Source organism: Oxyura jamaicensis, chromosome 4, assembly GCF_011077185.1.
Source record: "Oxyura jamaicensis isolate SHBP4307 breed ruddy duck chromosome 4, BPBGC_Ojam_1.0, whole genome shotgun sequence".
Lineage (NCBI taxonomy): Eukaryota > Metazoa > Chordata > Aves > Anseriformes > Anatidae > Oxyura > Oxyura jamaicensis.
Window position 1 is genome coordinate 37,660,485 of NC_048896.1, and position 18,309 is coordinate 37,678,793.

At 42.1% G+C, this 18,309-nt stretch overlaps 1 protein-coding gene across 1 annotated transcript; it reads left to right on the forward strand.

Annotated features, from left to right (window-relative positions):
- Nucleotides 1-1,491: 1,491 nt before the first annotated feature.
- On the forward strand, nucleotides 1,492-17,911 carry LOC118166623 (cytochrome P450 4V2). Its single transcript, XM_035325666.1, has 11 exons — nucleotides 1,492-1,851; nucleotides 3,448-3,560; nucleotides 4,798-4,883; nucleotides 6,583-6,773; nucleotides 7,185-7,254; nucleotides 8,806-8,932; nucleotides 10,812-11,003; nucleotides 12,603-12,705; nucleotides 13,049-13,183; nucleotides 13,389-13,568; nucleotides 15,171-17,911. The coding sequence occupies exons 1-11, from the start codon at nucleotides 1,641-1,643 to the stop codon at nucleotides 15,344-15,346; spliced, it is 1,584 nt and encodes a 527-aa protein (XP_035181557.1). The 5' UTR covers nucleotides 1,492-1,640; the 3' UTR covers nucleotides 15,347-17,911.
- The last annotated feature ends 398 nt before the right edge of the window (nucleotides 17,912-18,309 follow it).

Sequence of the window (18,309 nt, forward strand, 5' to 3'; positions counted from 1 at the left end):
TGCTGGCTGGGAGACAGTAGAAACAAAGCGCTAAAACTTACTCAATTCTGCTACCAAAGGTCATCAGCTTCCTTAGCTTCTGATGATTTGCTTCTATTTGTGTTTCTTCTCTGAATTGTTAATACCTTCCAAAGGTAGGAAATGCAGCAGGGCTTATCACTGTAGAGTCATAGAACCATAGTATGGTTTGGGTTGGAAGGTGCGTTCAAGACATCTAGATCCAACCCCACCTCCCATGGGCAGGGACACCTCCCACCAGACCAGGCTGCCCTAAGCCCCATCCAGCCTGGCCTTGAGCATCTCCAGGGATGGGGCATCCACAGCTTCTCTGGGCAGCCTGTGCCAGTGCCTCCTCACCCTCTAGTAAATAATTTCTTCGAAATATCTAATCTAAATCTCCCCTCTTTCAGTTTAAAGCTATTACCCCTTGTCCTATCATTATGCACACTGGTAAAGAGTCCCTCACAATCTTTCTTGTAGGCCCTCTTTATGTATTGGAAGGCTGCAATAAGGTCTACCTGGAGCCTTCTCCAGGCTGAACATTCTCAGCTCCCTCAGCCTGTCTCCATAAGAGATGTGCACCAGCCGTCTTATCATCCTCATGACCCTCTTCTAGACCTGTTCTAGCCAGCCCATGTCCTCTTGGGTTAGGGGCCCCAGAGCTGAATGCAGGGCTCCAGGTGGTACCCCACCTGGAGCCCTGCATGAGAGCGGAGCAGAGGGGGAGAATCACCTCCCCTGATCTGCTGGCCCTGCTTCTTTTCATGGTGTGTATAGCACCACTTCTACCCAAGCACTGTGCAAGTTTCTTGCTGGCCTGACTTCAGCTACTCCCCACTAGGTCCGCTTGGACTCTCAGCATGCAGAGAGGAGCTGTGGAGGAACAACCTAGCCCCTTCTGTTGGGTTCCTGCACTGCCACCACATCACTGTGCCTGTGACACAGGTGCTGCTGCTGCCAGTCGTGTCACTGGCACCCTTCAGCTGGTGGCTGAGCATTCAGCAGAAAGATCAGCAAAAGCCATTTGAGCAGAGAAGCACTTGTGTGCTTTGCAGGGCTCTTCTAGATCGTGGGTCTGTATGGGCTCTGGTTTGTCTAACCCCTTTGGGCCACCTGCCTATGGAAGATGCTTCCCATCTTAAGCACCTCACAGCCTTCAAGCATTGTGCTGCAGAGCACTGGAGCAGTTCTGCATGGCAAAACTGTGTTCCCTGAACATCTGAAAAAAACAGATGGAGAAAGGCACTATTGAAAACATTTGTCCTCCCCAAATCAGGGCAGGGATTTTTTTCTCAACAGCTATTTGTGACTTTTCCTTCTGAGAAACCATGTGGGGCCTCTGAAAGCTCCCATGACTCTTCAGCTGAGGGCATGGAAACGGCACTGTTCCCTTTGGCTGCTCTGCTGTGGTGAGCTGCTGGCAGGCAGCCTCTCTGTGCAGTTGCTTATCACGTCATCGTTTATTTCCTTCTCTCCCAGCTGTGCCTCTGGGCCCTATCAGCTCCGCCTCCTGCTCTTAGGGCCTGGATCCAGGCGCTCTGCTCACAGCAAAGCGGCTGCGAGCAGCGCCGGCTGGGCCTGACGCAGGGTCCCGCGTGCCAGTGGGGAGCAAGGCTTGGAGCAGAAGCTGCGAGGTGGCCATGGAGGTCGTGCTGGGGACCGCGGGGGGCACCCAGCTGCTGCCCTGGGTGGCAGGGGCCGTCACACTGCTCTTGACGGTTGTCATCATGTGCTCCCTGCCCTCCCTGCTGGACTACTGGTGGCGGTGGCGGGTGATGAAGCCCATCCCGGGTATCAGCCCCTGCTATCCCGTGCTGGGAAATGCTCTGCTGCTGGAGCAGAAGGGAGAAGGTAGGGGCAGCTTACCCCCCAACTCTGGGGTCCTGGTGCTGTGAGGGGCTTTGATGCAGGAGGTGCTTGGGTGGGTGAGCGGGTTGTAGGGTGTGCCATCGCCTATGGGTCGCTCTGGGGCTGTGGGCGACCTACAGAGGAGAACTGGGTGAGAAGCCAGCCCTGTGGGAGAGAGGAGAGGACCCGTATAATGTGGCATTTATTATTACTCAAAGATTAGTTGGAGGTTCAGTTTGGTAGTGGTTTCCAGCCACTGATGCTGGACTCGGGCTCGTTTCAGGTTGTTAGTGATATGGAGGGGGAATGCTGTGGTCTGTATTTCTGCAGGAAGGAGGAGTGCTGGGCTGCCTTCACAGGAAGTACTGGTTTACTAACACTGAGCACTGTATCCTAACACAGCTGTATCCTGAGCACAGCTATTAGCTGCAATCCAAACAGAGCTTTTAACATGGGAGGAAAAAAGGACTTTAGCAATGTTCTTCACCCAATGAATGTGCAAGGGAATTTTAGCATGCTGAGCTGTTAGGTCATTTTCAGAATTAGCTGTGCCTTTGGTCTTTGATAGCACCTTCCACGCTTTCTGTGTAGCTAAACTGGCAAGATATGGACTAGATGAGGGGATAAATTGGAGGGTCGAGAACTAGCTGGACTGTCAATCTCACCCCTATGAAGTCCAACTGGTGACTGTGCAATTGTGGTATCTTGGATGATTCAGGCATAAATTATCATATGAACCTTTGTGCCCGTAGAGATAGGGACATTTGAATTGCTAAATCCACGATGGCCTTGTAAACAGTCACTTATCCTTCAGTAAGGTTTCTCAAAACGTGATGGTGGTGTTTAATCCTGCAACAGCCAGCTGTTAAAGGCCTCTTCTAGAATGGCAAACCAGCACTGATAATTAGGGCTGAGAGAGAGTGTGAAGATTTAAGCACACAGGAATAAAAATAAAAATATTTTTTTATTTTTATTTTTTTTTCCAGGCAAACAATAAGTATAAGGACTCCAGAGATTTTCTTCAGGAGTCCAGTTAACAGAAACTAGACATTTCAAGTGATACTTGTCCCTGCACAGTGCTCTGTCATCACTGTGGTCTATGTTGCTTGTCTGTGCTTCACAAGTATAGTATGGGTGAACCAAGTCTTAGATGGGAAAAGGCTTGATGCTGTACTTGGAAAGTAAAGAAATGTCTTGATGTAGTATTTTGGTTAGTGCCAGGTAAACCAAAATATAAGCATGGTCTTGATAAAGTTTAATTTGGTTCAAGTTATGACAAAGAGCATTGTATTGCAACAGGCCCATGCTGAAGGGCTCTGGAAAAGCTTAAATCAAACTGCCTTGTCTACAGTGTGGTGGGGATTCTCAAGAATACAGCGCCTTCAGGAGCACAGCCATTAAAAAATGCTCCTGCAGCACAGCTAATTGACAGGTGCAAAATATGCTGCTTTATCATGGTAGCAAGATAAAAACTACAGCAAAAATATAATTAGAATGCATATTATAAAAAACTCCTTTGCAGAAGTCTTGCTTATTTAGAAAAACTGTTTTTTAAAAAATTAACCTTCTTTTATATTATTATTATTATTATTATTCCAGGCTTTTTTAAACAACTACAAAGTTTTGCTGAAGATTTCAGGAAACAGCCGCTGTTCAAAATTTGGTTAGGACCATTGCCTGTCACTGTTTTGTATCATCCTGATAGTGTGGAGGTGAGTGTGCTTGTCTCCTTTCTATCTAGACCACTGTCAGGCAGAGCAGTGCCCGACCTGTTAGTTTCTATTCTGTCAATGTAATTTTTGCAAAAAAGGGCTTGAACTGATTTTACTTGAGGTTATCCTCAGACCCAGTACTAAAGAAAGGATGAAAGTGTAAAAATAAAAAAGCTTAATCTTGGAAAAAATCAAGGTGAAGATCCACTGAATCAACTGAAGATGAGCCAGCAAATGAAATCATCGAGTAAGTATGTTTTGTACAATGAAGCATCTCCTTTAGCTTTGTTTTGAATTGTTCCAAACCAGAACTAAAAAGGCAATAGAAGGGTATCTGGACCATTGGAATAGATGTAAAACATTACAAAATTCTGTTTGCAGTGCTTGTGCCTGTTTGACTTTTGCATGAGAACTCGATGGGTCTGTCTTGATGCCATGAAATGATGTTAGTTTAGCTCTGGATAGTAATTGTTCATGAACTGGGAAGATAGAGCTGTTTCCTTGTTGTGGTATACAGTGAGTATTGAACACTGGCTGGTGATACGACGTTGAAATCAATGGGCAGAAGTGTATGGCACAGTGGAGAACAAAGATTTGGTGTGCAAAAGATGACTTGGAGGAAAAAATCCAGGATGTATCACTTGTACCAGTTTGTGCTGAAAAGCTACTCATCTTATGAGGGAGTAAGTGCAGAGTTTCACCCTGTTGCCTGCTAACACTGTGTAGTGCTGTTTTGTTTATTTGAGAAAGTAATGCAAGGTGTATGCCTGTTCAGTGGCTGCAGGTTGTTGAGCTGGTTGTTCCAGGCTTTCAGTGTGGTGTTATCAGGGGAGATGAGCTTGGGATCTCTTCTTATTAAGAAAGGCCCTTGCAGACAGCCAATTTTTCTGCAAATGATGAAAGAGATGGTATGGTGAATTTGGTTATGGCTGAAAACCACTGGGTTTTCTCTGAGCTCTGCTGGTAACTTTCTAATGCAGATTTTTCTTTTTAAGGAAGATAAGGGGATTGCTAGTAGTAGTTTCTGAGTATTTCCCTGTTTTTCATGGGATAGTTACAGAAAGACTTGAGAGTGTAGACTGTATATTTCCGCTATGTACCAGCTTGTGTATTTGCATTTTCTGAGGCTCAGGGTATTTTCTTGGAGAAAATGAAGTTTTGTGAAATTATGTCAGCTGAATGTATCTCTCTCCATATAACAAGTGATGTTCTTCCCCCTCTTTTCATTTCCTGACAGGTTATTCTGAGTAGTTCAAAGCATATTGAAAAATCATTCCTGTACAAATTTCTGCATCCATGGCTGGGGACTGGACTTCTGACGAGGTATAGTAAAATGCAGGTGTATTGCTGTCTTCTTAAAATTTGCAGAGCATATGATAGAAAGAGTGCTTGGTGGCAAGAATGTTGTGTATATCTCTGGGCAAAGATGTGAATGATAGCTCTAGAAATCTTATTCCTTGTGATAGTCTTTGTTATTCTTTAGTAGCTAGTGCCCAATAACTATGTAATGGCGTTATCTATTTCTTGTAAAATTTTACCATTGATACATTTTTTGCCCAGAGACTTGGGAAGAATCTGAGTTTTTGAAAAATTGTATCCCGTGTCAAGTGGTGTCTTCTAGTCTGCGATGCTACCTGCTGGATGTTTTGACTGTTGTGTGGAGTAACGTGACTGTGGCAGAACTGTGACTGTGTTGCTTATTTCAGCTGGTAAAGCTGCAAGCCTTCATGATGGGCCTGAGGTTGGTGATGCTTTGGGGTAAGATGGGAGAGTATCTGTACCCTGCCCTTTATTTCCCTCATGAAATGGAGGTTCATAAGTGAGGCTAGATAAGAGCACAAAAAAGGAATGGAGAGAGGGAAGAACAGTGGTACAAGTCTTTGGTGTCCTTCAGTCTTTGGTAGGGTTGAGGAAAGTTTTTGATCTGGATGATATAGATATTCAAGAGCTGTAACAACACAAGTATAGAGTGGCTCTGGTGCCTTTGTGCCTCTCTGTGTGTTGAGGTCCCCCTGTTTGCAGTGCTTTGTTGCCAGTTTGGAGCTCTCAGAAGTGCCATTCTCGTGCTTCTTGATGGGACCGTGGTGTTCGAAAAGCCAGCTGTGATCATGGTGTGGAAGGTGCAAGTATATGTGGGAGGATAAGGAGTGCCTTTTTATCTGTGTTTTGTTTGTGCCCCTCAAGCAAGAGGGACAGTAATCAGTAACAAAGTCCAGAGCTGAGGTCCCTGGGTGTCAGGTGTGGTGTATGGTTCCTGCTAGTGTTCCTTCCTTACTATTTTTTTTTCTCCAGGTTGACTTTTAGAGATGTTTTGACTTCCTTGTGCTTGCAAAAACATGAGAGGAGAATATTCCTGTCTTTGCTGATTAAGGCCGGTAGTAGAAGACAACTGATAAACTAGTCCAATGGCAGAGAAGTGATGTGAGGATTTGCTCTTTGTGCTTATGGGGCACCTGGTCCAGGAGAACAAACAAAAACCCCTGGAAGCCAGTGGCATCAGCTGTGGCTCCATGCTCGTTCACTGACGTGGGAGGTTGTTGCCTGCCTCTGAGGAAACACTTCAAGCAGTCATTGGCATAGTATCCCTGCACCCTTGTTCTCCTCAGTCCTCATTTCCTAGATAGTCAGCGGATAGGCAAGCACAGGTTGTGATTCACAGAGATGGTGTGGTGAGTTGAGACCTTGATGGTGAAGAGCTGGTTTGTCCTATAGATGGCTTCAGTTCACTCCCTCAGCCTGTGCAGTGACCATGGGGCTGTACTATCTGAAGACTTGTTGGCAACTTCTTTTGTTGACAGCAGATATAGAAATGGTGGCTTGTGCTTCAGAGAGCTGGAACAATAAATACTTCCAGTTTGCTCCTTCTGAGGAGTGCTGTGGAGATGTTGAAGAGTCAGCCACAGCATGCCCATTTGTGAAGGTGCTCCAGGTGGCAGTTGTTACTGTGTGCTCTCTGTGATGGAGAGGGTTTTATTTTTGAGTTGGAGTTTTAACCCTTCCCTCTCCTCTGTCAATTTTGCAGCACTGGAGACAAGTGGCGGTCACGGAGGAAGATGATAACTCCCACATTCCACTTTGCAATCTTAAATGACTTTCTCGAAGTTATGAATGAGCAAGGGGGTATTCTGTTGGAGAAACTTGAGAAGCATGTTGACAAGGAACCATTTGATATCTTTCTGGACGTCACTCTGTGTGCCCTTGATATCATCTGTGGTAAGTCCTCCTTAGTTATTGTGGTGAGGCAGTGAGTGTTGCAGAGGCTTGTGAGTACAGCTGTGTCATGTTGTGTGAGGAGATATGGGAATATCTCTGCTTACTGTGTGAATGCATTGCCATCTTCCCAAGGCCATCCTTTCTCTTAGGGTCTCACATGCCTCTGATCAGGTGAGCGGTGAGCTGAGTGTGTAGCATGAGCAGGACAGAGGTAGGAGTCTGAAGAGAGGAGCAGTGCTCCTGTGAATGGAAAGGAAAAGCAAAATTCTCATCTGGAAAGGGTTGTGCATATTTATGCATCAAACTGACAGTGTGGTGACAATCAAAGTCTGGGAGCAATACTAACAATGTGTACATGAACTCTGCATTTCATTTTGCATTTGTGAAATGTCGATGATTTCCTCCTCCTAGAAACGGCGATGGGAAGGAATGTGGGTGCTCAGGAGAATAAGGATTCTGAGTATGTTCGTGCTATCTACAGGTAAATGGAGGTTTTTCCTTGGCTACTTTGTAGTTGGGTTGGAGTTGTTGCTGGCAGTGTCAGTTCATCTGCTCTGTGAGCTGGGGTGGAGGTGGGGGTGACACAGGTAGATATAGAAAGCCAAGAATGTAAGGAAAATTCTTGAAGTTTTTTAAGACATCTTCTGTTGTGAGTATATGCAATGGGAGGTTAAGGCTGTGAAAAGGTGTCAGCTGCTATTCAGTTAATCCATTGGTAATAATTCCTCCTCTGAGTCTCTTTGTGTTGCCAAATGCATGTACAAGAGCTGAACAGCAATGACAATCAGCCCTTTCACGTGTACTCCAGCGTTTGAGTGTCCTTGAAGCTATATATTGTGACTGATTCTTTATTTCCAATACTTTTCATGGGATGTCTGGCATATATAGCATCTGGACAGTCAAGTAGAAATGTAATGTTTTCAGATGGCTGTTTGAGGTCACATGACAGATATTTGGAGACCTAGCACAAGTTGTATGTCTTTTCAGGATATGTGGTCAATGCTTTACTGACGTGGGGTGGGAATGGACTGGGTGACTGCATATACCTGCTTCAAGAGGATTGCCACTAAGAGGACATATGCTCTCCTTCTCAAAGATCGGTGCTTAAAAATAGATGTCATAGTGATGCTGAATGCTGGGGTGGATGACAGATTTTGAGATCAGAAAGCAAAGAATAGCAGTTTTACCTTCAGAAGAATGTGTTTAAACCCATAGAAGAGAGGGATCTGGGGGTCGTGGTAGACAGCAAGTTGAATATGAGCCAGCAGTGTGCCCTGGCAGCCAGGAGGGCCAACCGTGTCCTGGGGTGCATCAAGCACGGCATCGCTAGTAGGTCAAGGGAGGTGATTGTCCCGCTCTACTCTGCGCTGGTGCGGCCTCACCTCGAGTACTGTGTGCAGTTCTGGGCACCACAGTATAAAAAGGACATGAAACTGTTGGAGAGTGTCCAGAGGAGGGCTACGAAGATGGTGATAGGCCTGGAGGGGAAGACGTACGAAGAACGGCTGAGGTCACTGGGCCTGTTCAGCCTGGAGAAGAGGAGGCTGAGGGGAGACCTCATCACAGTCTACAACTTCCTCGTAAGGGGGTGTCGAGAGACAGGAGACCTTTTCTCCATTAACACTAGTGACAGGACCCGCGGGAACGGGGTTAAGCTGAGGCAGGGGAAATTTAGGCTTGACATCAGAAGGGGGTTCTTCACAGAGAGGGTGGTTGCACACTGGAACAGGCTCCCCAGGGAAGTTGTCACTGCACCGAGCCTGTCTGAATTTAAGAAGAGATTGGACTGTGCACTTAGTCACATGGTCTGAACTTTTGGGTAGACCTGTGCGGTGTCAAGAGTTGGACTTGATGATCCTTAAGGGTCCCTTCCAACTCAGGATATTCTATGATTCTATGATTCTATATACAACATATTTATCTCTGTTTCATAGAGGTAGAGGGAGGCACAACTTTTTTGGTTCTTGAAACTGTGCTGTGAACTTACTTTTTGTCAAGAAATGTTATGTGACATAATTTTTTGTGCCTCTAGGATGAGTGATCTAATCCAACAACGTCAGAAGAGCCCTTGGCTTTGGCATGATCTTGTATATATTCTGTTTAAGGAAGGAAGAGAGCATGAAAGGAATCTTAAGATCCTTCACAATTTTACAGATACAGTATGGCCTTTTTTATTATTATTTATTATTATAATTATTTGTATTTATGCCACATTCTAGTTGATGGAGGGTTTTGCACTCAGTAGCTAGCTTCCAAATTGCAGATGAGAATCAGCACTCTTACTGTGTGCATCTATTAAAAGAACTATCCTTTGGGATGCTGAGGAATCCCCTAAAAAGAAGCCAATACATGTCTTCTCTGTAAGGCCGTCTCATTTTTAAGCAGGGGAGTGTATTACTCCAAGGGAATAACAGGACTCATTGGTCCTGGACAACTGAAATAAACAACAGGTGTTCACCAAATTCTTGTTCTGTCCATCTTAATTGCCTGTAACAATTCTCTGCCAAGTTTGTAGCAGTAAAACAAATACACTGGTAATGCCACTTGGTCCAGTCCTCAGATATGGAAGCCAGCATTTGTTTTCCTTTATTTGGAGAAGTATTGCTGAGGTGACTAAACACGCACGGGTCCCCACATGAAAAGCAAAACACTTTGGTATGGAAACCATTAAACATACATAACTGACTTTGCATAAAATGCAGTCTTTTACTATTTTAGACTGTGAAAGGAACACCTTTTATTTATTTATTTATTATTTTATTTTTATTTTTTCTCATTAAGTAGCCCCTGTGCTGTTCTTGCCAATGGCTGCCCTCCCAAGCTTACTGTTAAGATGTTACCAGGAGGCTGTTTTCCTGGAAATGTTTATGTACCCCACAGTGTCATTGCCCACAGCAAAAGAAGTAGTCCCTGAACTGTCAGTACATATAATGAGTCATATTGACCATGCACTCCTGCAGTGTATAGAGAAATGGGCATCTCTATCATACTGTGTTCTGCCTGAGTAAAATTCTCATTAGAGTTGTTTTTAAGTAGCTTAGGTTATATTTTACTTCCTCTTACTGGAAATTGCAGCAGTGAAGCATGAGAAAGAGCCTTAAGGTAATACTGCTGCTGTCCTTCCATGCTGGGCTGGTGCACTGGATATAAGACACCAAATCTCAGAAGATGGTAAAGGAACACTAAATAATAATATCACCTAGCATAGGTGCTGACAGAAAGAAGAGATGAGGTGGTTCTGCTTACGTAAATATAAGTGTATATTCAAAAAAATGTGTGTGCATAATTATATTTTCCCCACTCAGTGCTTCTTCTGAACTGAATCAAGTATTACACAACCTTTAAAAAAAATGTGGAGAGCTATACTGGCCAGTTTACTGAAGAGCTTCATTGTGCTGTTACAGCAATGATGGTGATGGCAGGAACTTCCCATCTGTCACTGGGGCTGTGCTTTGACCTAAGAAGAGGAAGGTCAACCACCGCTCTGATACCAAAGAAAAACTGTGAGGCTTTAGTGTAGTGGTTCCAGCCATGCTCTGTATAGTCCTGATATAGGTTTTTGGGGTGCCCTGGTGTCTTTCTCTTCATTCCCCCGAGTTCCCCAGAGGTTGGAAACATGTTCCTTTCCTTATTTATTGGGTTATGTAGATTTCTTCTTGGTGATTGGTCTGCTCAAATTGTGTTTCTGACTTGCTGTTGCCATTGCTGGCATTAACAATAAGCTCATTCCAGATATTCTTGATGTGTTCACACTTTTTGATGGTCAACACATTGAACAGTTTGACTGTTCTATTGAATACACAAAATCTTTTCAAGGTTAATTCTATTGTTTGGGACAAGATGTTGGTCATATTTCATCTACTAAAATAAAAAGTTGATTAAGCTCACAAGCCAATGCTAGCAGCTATGCTAACTAGGCCTACCTCATGTAGATGGCTACAGATGGATATTTTTGTTTTAACAAGCTGGGACAAACCTGTGTGATTTATGCAACACATACACTGCATGCAGCATCTAATATACTGGTTTTAATCTCAGGTCATTGCTGAAAAGGCTGCAGAACTTGAAAACAGGAAACAAATGAAATGTGATACTGATGTAAACAGTGAAGAAAGTGGTTCTAAAAAGAGAGAAGCTTTCCTGGACATGCTACTGAATGCAACAGATGATGAAGGGAACAAATTGAGCTACAAGGACATTCGTGAAGAAGTAGATACTTTCATGTTTGAGGTACCAAAAGGAGCCAATGTTTTTTGTTTGTTTGTTTGTTTCTTTGTTTTTGTATTTATTTGTGTTTGCCTTTTTTTTTTTTTCCAGAACTTAAGATTCACCATTTACAGGCAGTGACTCCTTTTCTTTCTTAGTTTAGGAAGCCACTTCTAGGATAAAGTTATTTTATCCCCAGAAGCCTAAGAGGAAACTCCTGTAGAAGACAAACTCCCTCCTGTAGGAGAAAAAAATACTGATCTAGAATTGTATGCCCTGACAAAATATTGGGCAATACATGTGGCAGGCCCTGCATGAGCAGGTTTTACTCATGCAAGTAGATGTGTAATAACAGTTTGATGGTTGATATGGCATCTCATCTTCTGCTACAAACCTCATTCATGCCATTGAGAAAACTAAGTGGTTTCAATGCTTTGCCTTGCATTTTGTCAGTTCTCACATTTTAACCCTTACCATGTTGGCTGTAACCTCATGATTCTGTCATGATTGTGCTTTGGTAGTGTCTTCTTGGTACCATCTCCTCATGTGTGGTTCCCTCTCTAGTGAAGGATCTAAATAAGACTGTTTTCCACACACTTCCACTAGGCGGACCTGAAATCTTTCTCAGAAGAACTTAGTTCAGAGATGTATTAATGTTGCTCTAATCTAGAGAAACTCTTTTGCTATTTTACCATTCCTAAGTGACTCCATAGCATTTTGAACTTCATAATAAGTGGCCATTTTAAGTATCAAAATAATTTGATGGTCAGTTTTTCCCTTTTATGTTCCCCTGTGTTTTTTTTTTTTCTTTTCTTTTTCTCTTTTCCTTTTCTTTTCCTTTCCTTGCCCTTACGCAGTTCTGAGAACAGTGATAGCTGATTCCCTACTTATAGGAAGCCAAGTAGTATTCCCCCCTATGTCTACTCTACTGCGTGTCATTAGACCCTTTTTGAGATAATGTCCCTTGTACATCCACTGTGGTAGTCATTGGCACCCAGGTTCTTATGTTACTGACTGGACAGTAAACAAAAAGATGACTATACATCCATTTCATTGTGTAGACATACTGGGATACTGCTCTGATACACCTCTCTGATTATCTGACACTTTCCAAGAAGGGGAAAAACAGTGAGAGCTGCTGTCCTATGTAGAGCTATAGTAGTCAGTCACTGAATTCCTGAAAAGGAGAGATAAGCAAGCAGCAAGTGTCACCATCTGAGACAAAATACAAGGAAAACAAAAACAAACAAACAACAGCAATAAAAATAAAACAAAACAAAAAGGTAGTTTGGTAGTTTATACAGTTTTCTAGAGGTGGAGTATTAAAAAAAAAAAAGGAAATTTGGGTTATTTCAATGCTTTTTCCCTTTTGGTCAGTGTTCATGCACCTGACAGAATCATGGGTCATCTTAAATCCTGGTAATCAGTGTGGGATAGAGTTCAACACTTGATTTTATTTTTTAAGTTTTTATTTTTTATTTCTTCTCCTTGTGGGTCTTGGAGTAGTGAGTTTATCTCACTTTCCCTACTAGCTGTACACCTAAGTATTTATATAGCATACCTAAACATACCAAATTCATGTATAGTGTTGAAGTGAATTTCTTTGTAAATCTGGACCTCTAGGGCCATGATACAACAGCAGCTTCTATGAACTGGGTCCTGTACTTGCTTGGATGTAATCCTGAAGTCCAGAAGAAGGTTCACAGAGAACTGGATGAGGTGTTTGGTAGGTTTCCGTTACTCCTTCATTGGGGTTGTGGTGGTGTTTGTATTTGTGGGTGGTACTGTTATAGATACATTATAAGCCTAGAGGTAGAAGGGGATGTAGGAACTCACCTTGTGGTTATGCTAAAGCTTTTAGTTGTTAGGGGTGATGGGGAGAGGTACTGGAAGGGTGTGTAGGAGACTACAGCCAACCTTAGGGAAAAGCACATATTCAATGTCTGTGTAGCACAATGTGTGGTCTTGGTGCATGATGGTCCCAGCTCCTGGAGGGAGTCAGGATGTGTTTTTTTAAACAAAAATGAGGTGTATCCATCATGTTCACCCCCCTAACTGTTTTTGGCCAGGCAACACGGAGCGTCCTGTTACAGTGGATGATTTGAAGAAGCTTCGATACCTTGAGTGTGTTGTGAAAGAAGCCCTGCGACTCTTCCCTTCAGTTCCCATGTTTGCCCGTTCCTTGGCAGAGGATTGCTGTATTAGTAAGTGGGATTCTGTTCTGCCAGTGCTTGCCAATTCAATTCCTTACAGCATCTCCTCAGTGGAGGTGTTTCCCAAGTAAAGAGAAGGGCTTTCTTGTTTGTACATTTTACTGAGAGTCTGTCTATAGGAACTCACTTTTTTGTTGTTAAGTTGCCCAGCTGTGTTTTTGTTATTTTTTTTCCTCCTCTCCCTGTTTTCTTTCAGGAGGATATAAGATACCAAAAGGCACAAATGTCGTTGTCATAACTTATGCGCTGCACAGAGATCCTGATATTTTCCCTGAGCCAGAGGAATTCAGGCCTGAGCGCTTCTTCCCTGAAAATAGTAAGGGAAGACACCCATATGCTTATGTGCCCTTCTCAGCTGGTCCCAGGAACTGCATTGGTACGTAGCTGAAGATAAAGATTTCATGATGTACCAGTGCATCATGGTGTGGTGACCATAGCAGCAACAAGAGTATCAGAAACTGGAGTCTTGACGCACCTTTTAGTGGCACCCCAGACTTCTGGGTGCAGTCTCTCCTGTCAGGCTCAATGTGCAACATTTTGTTTTTTCTCAAGGGTTTCCTTTCTTCCCAAGGCCCAGTGCACATCAGTCTAGTGTTTCCTCCTTGCTGCCTGTGCTGCATGGCGGCATGTGAATGGGCTCTTGTGTCAGGGCAGGATCGCTTACAGACTTCTGATCTTGTGTTCCGTGGGACACTCTGAAGTGAGAGAAGGCGAACGTCCTGCACTTGTTTTGCTCTGGAAATGTGTCATCTGTCTATCTGATCATCTCAGCTGGGTGTCCCAAACATGCAGTCTGCAAATGATGTATTCTTTCTCTTTTTCTGACACCATTGTTGCTTTGGTGTTTTTGCTGTCTTCCCAGAACTTTTAAGTTCTTCAGGTACCACTGAGACACTTGGTATTTGCCGATGCACAGAACACAGGCATCATTGTTTATTATTATTGAACATGTGGAAAGGCTGTTCCCTGCACTGATCATAAGTGCAGAAGGTGAACATTCAACAACTGTCATGCCATTTGCAAGAATGGGAAATACATGTTCTGTTTTCATTTTGTTTTTTTTTTGGAGTTTGTCTCAATGGGAATAGAAAATCTTCCCAAAAGAACAGCAGACCAGGTCCTCACATGCTCCAAAGAGGAAATCTAATTTAGTATTATGTGACTAGCTAGTTAGTAGGTATACAGGAGTATGTACAGCAGGAAAGTGCATGGTAAGTGGTTTATTAATATCATTGCATAAGTCCAGCACAGTGTACATCTGTACAGACATCCATCTGTACAGATTGTACAAAGAAGAGCACAGAAAATGTTTGGAGCACTGGGATTTGTGTCCTGTTGCTATTTTCAATTAGTTTGAGTGAACTACTTGGACTGTGATGCTTAGTTGGGTTTCCCACTTATTTCTCTGTTCTCCCCTTTCCTTCTCCACCCTTCTATAAAATCTAAATTGAACTTTGGCTTCTGTGCTAGCAAATCATCAGTGTGTGTGAGGCACAGTGTTCGAAGGATGGTCTCCCTCTGGTTCTGTTGCACTTGTATCTGCTTTTCTCCTCTTTGCATATGTGGAATACTGGGATTTCTCTCTTCCTGCTGTCTGTGCATTGCATCTTCTGCTGCCCTCATCTGTCATCCATTCTGCCCTGCCTAGTCCACCCAAGAGACATGACAAGGCTGTGTTTTGTATTAAGACCATGTAAACTGTTGAATATCTCTCCTTTAATGTTTGCGTGCTGTGTACTATGGGAGGAAAAATGTGCTATAGGTTGGCCCACATGTATCATGCAGAGAAAAGCGCTAGTTTCAGTAGTATCCACCATATATGACCTTGATTTTTGGCCCACTCAATTCTGTTCCCAAGGCAGGCACATAGTCCTAGCTGCCCTGTGTTCCTTGGGGGGTATCACCATGAACACACAAGTGCAACAGCTGTTGCTGCAACCTGACAATAACACCTTTTTTGCTGCACTGTAATCCATAGGTCAGCGCTTTGCACAAATGGAAGAGAAAACTCTTCTAGCCCTCATCTTGCGGCGCTTTTGGGTGGAATCCTGTCAAAAGCGAGAAGAGCTTGGTCTGGCAGGAGACCTAATTCTTCGTCCAAATAATGGCATCTGGGTTAAGCTGAAGAGGAGGCCAAACCCCATACCAGAATGAAAGGAAACTCAACATTTCATTTTTCCCAAAGCTTTCAAGCTAATTTGGCTGAGATATTTTTTAAAGTCAGATGATCTGATAGCAGTCCAGCAATTGTTGGAGTTAAAGTCTTTACTGGTTGTTTAATCAAAGAAGATGTAACATCCATGAACTGTTCTACTTTTCTAGTACATGAGAGCTTCTTGTTCATCTTTGAAGTGCAAGTCCTTCAACATCAAATCTTAGTGCCTTATCTACTCACATGAAGCTGTTTTATTGCAACAGTGTAAAAACTCTGAAATGATGATACTGTCAACAGTAATGTTTCTGATGGAGATAGATGATTTTATTTCATAGCATCCATGAAATAACTGACGGTCTCAAAGCTTTGTATAGTTTTAAGGTTTATTTGTCTCCAAAAGGTACAAGTGAACATATCTTCCATTGGCACAACTTTTTTTCTGTTTTGGTGATGACTACATCTATGAAGACAAAGCAAAAATCTCTTGTAATTTCACTCCTCCTTTGTAAGCATTTACTTTAATTCTTAAGTGGCAAGTGCTCTGAAATATTTTTTTTTAGCAAATTATACAGTATGCATCAACCTGTATAAATCACACCATGAATGAGATAGTGTGCAATTTGTACACAAGATTTCATAATGACAGAAACAATGTATTACAAGTTTGGAGAATAAACTTCTATTGTGCCTCAGAACGAAACGGAATTGTATCTGTAAAAATTAAATGTCTGGTAAATTACTGGTGGGAAATTATATAATGATTTCTTGTCATCAGTCCCCTGTGGGGTGATGCATCATTGAGATTTTACTGTGTTAGTCAAAGCTCAAACAAAGGGCCCGTCTGTTCGTGCCTTCTGGGGTTATAAAGTCAACATGGAGAATTTCTTGCTGATGTTAAAGAGGAATTACAGTAATAGAATGAAGTGCATCTGGAAATTTCTGACCATTCTTTAAAGACTCGCAAACAGAAACAAAAAGCAGTCAAGCAGCTCTCAGAGGTGTTAACAATGACAGAAGAGCCTAGAACCTCTATAGAGAGCAGAGTAGGAAGTATATTCGGTTATGTAGCTGGAAAATTTCTCTAGCATTTTTGTTAACAACTTCTACAACAATCTCAGTAAGATTCTCATATAAATTCTATTTTTTTTCTTTTTCCTTTTTTTTTTTTTTTCTATTTTATCTACCTGAATACGTTTGAGGAACTCAGAGAGAATTGTCTAGCGTGAAGGAATCCATTTGATCCTTCTTTCCTTCGAGATCAAGGAAAATGTATGATTTGTTGACTCATTCAATTACAGTTTCATAACCATCCTCAACCTGGAATTCATAGTGGTATCCAGAGGTGTCCCTCAGAGATTCAAGGAACTTCTTCCTTGGAGGAAGGAGTTCTTCCTTTCTTCCTTTCCTTCTTCCACAAGACATTATTGACAAATAATTTATTGTAATTGCTACCTTCCTTTTGCAATAAAGAAAACATAAGTTGTGTAAGAGTAATAACATGGTTACATTTTCAGCCTTCATTTTCAAAGGTTTCACTGCTAGATAATAACAAGAATTTAAATTTACCAGGCTGATTGTAAGAACCGTTTTTGTTATAATGAGATAAATTTCAGAGACTACCTTCTTACATTAATACACGTAAAACAAATGAGACGTTGTGTTTTCTAATGAGATGCTAAGTTAAGGAATTATTTAACACTTTTGGATGCTTGGCTACATGAGCTTTGCAGGTATACAAGGTTCACATCATTTGCTCAGGATATTCAATATATAGCTGAAAGCTAGATGGTTTTGTCAAACCATTTCCTTAACTGAGGACTTTCAAGACAAATAGAAATAATATTAATTCCTTTCCTTCTGTGACATCTATTTTGTAGATGCAGTCTTTAAAAATTATGAAACTGTAACAATGTCCCAATAAGGAAATAATTGTTGTGACATCTATCTACAGCAAACTATTTTTGCTTGTGCTTTATTTTTGTTTCATACTTTTCTGATGTGATGGGATCTCAGGTAAACTGTAATTTCTCTATAGTCTCTGATGGGAACAAGAAAAATAATTGAGATAAAAAATGAATAAAACTATAATGAGGAACTCTTTATCTGAAGTGCACAAGTTCAAATTCTGATGCAAGGTTATGACAGAGGAAAATCCATACTTAACAATGCACATACATTCTTTGCCAAGATGAGCACTAATGTAATTCTGTATTCTTTGTATTCAGAGCTGCTCTGAGAAGGCAATGACCTCTCATATTTTGTTGTGGAAACTGATTCTGAAGCAAGCTGAGGCTGTTAAGGAAATAAACATTGACAAAATCAATGCTGAAAGGAAGGAACTTTCTACTCGCAGGGTAGATGGATACTCTGTAGTGGAGTGTGTGCTCTTATTAACCTGAGTCATATGGTGTGTAGTTGTTGGTTATGGCTATTCTTTAAAACAAACAAACAAACAAAAACCCCAAACCAAACAACAATAACAACAAAAACCTTTAAGACTTAGGAATGCAATGCAGCTATGCCAGGTTTCCCGATAAAGTAAATGAATGATAAAATATTGTGTATTAAGAATGACATGTACATAGATGTTTGTGATTTTTTTCTGATGGCTAGGTATCTGTTGATGCTTAGATCTGAATGTAGTGGCTGAATTCTGAACCCCAATATTGCTCCTTAGTAATGGTTCATAAAGTTTATCATCACTGTGTTTAATAATGGGATGCTGCTGACTCAATTTTTGAAGTATAACTGCCTTGCTGTAAGAAGTCTTGATTCATACAAAAAGCTCTTTCATCTGTTGACAGAAGGGACCTAACTTTTTACTGGGATGACTAAAAAAGATTGTGTGTGCATGTTTCTGGATCATCATTTGTAGCTGTTATGACGAAAACTGACAACAACCTGTGTGTGTGATTTAGGTAGTGCTGCTTCTAAGTTCCTCCAACTCTGTCTCAGAGGCACT

What these genes read in the sequence shown, in the direction of transcription:
- LOC118166623 (XM_035325666.1), top strand. Translation starts at nt 1,641, where the DNA reads ATGGAGGTCGTGCTGGGGACCGCGGGGGGCACCCAGCTGCTGCCCTGG. An exon ending in GCTGGAGCAGAAGGGAGAAG is followed by an intron (nt 1,852 to 3,447) that starts GTAGGGGCAGCT and finishes TTATTATTCCAG; the next exon opens with GCTTTTTTAAACAACTACAA. An exon ending in ATCATCCTGATAGTGTGGAG is followed by an intron (nt 3,561 to 4,797) that starts GTGAGTGTGCTT and finishes ATTTCCTGACAG; the next exon opens with GTTATTCTGAGTAGTTCAAA.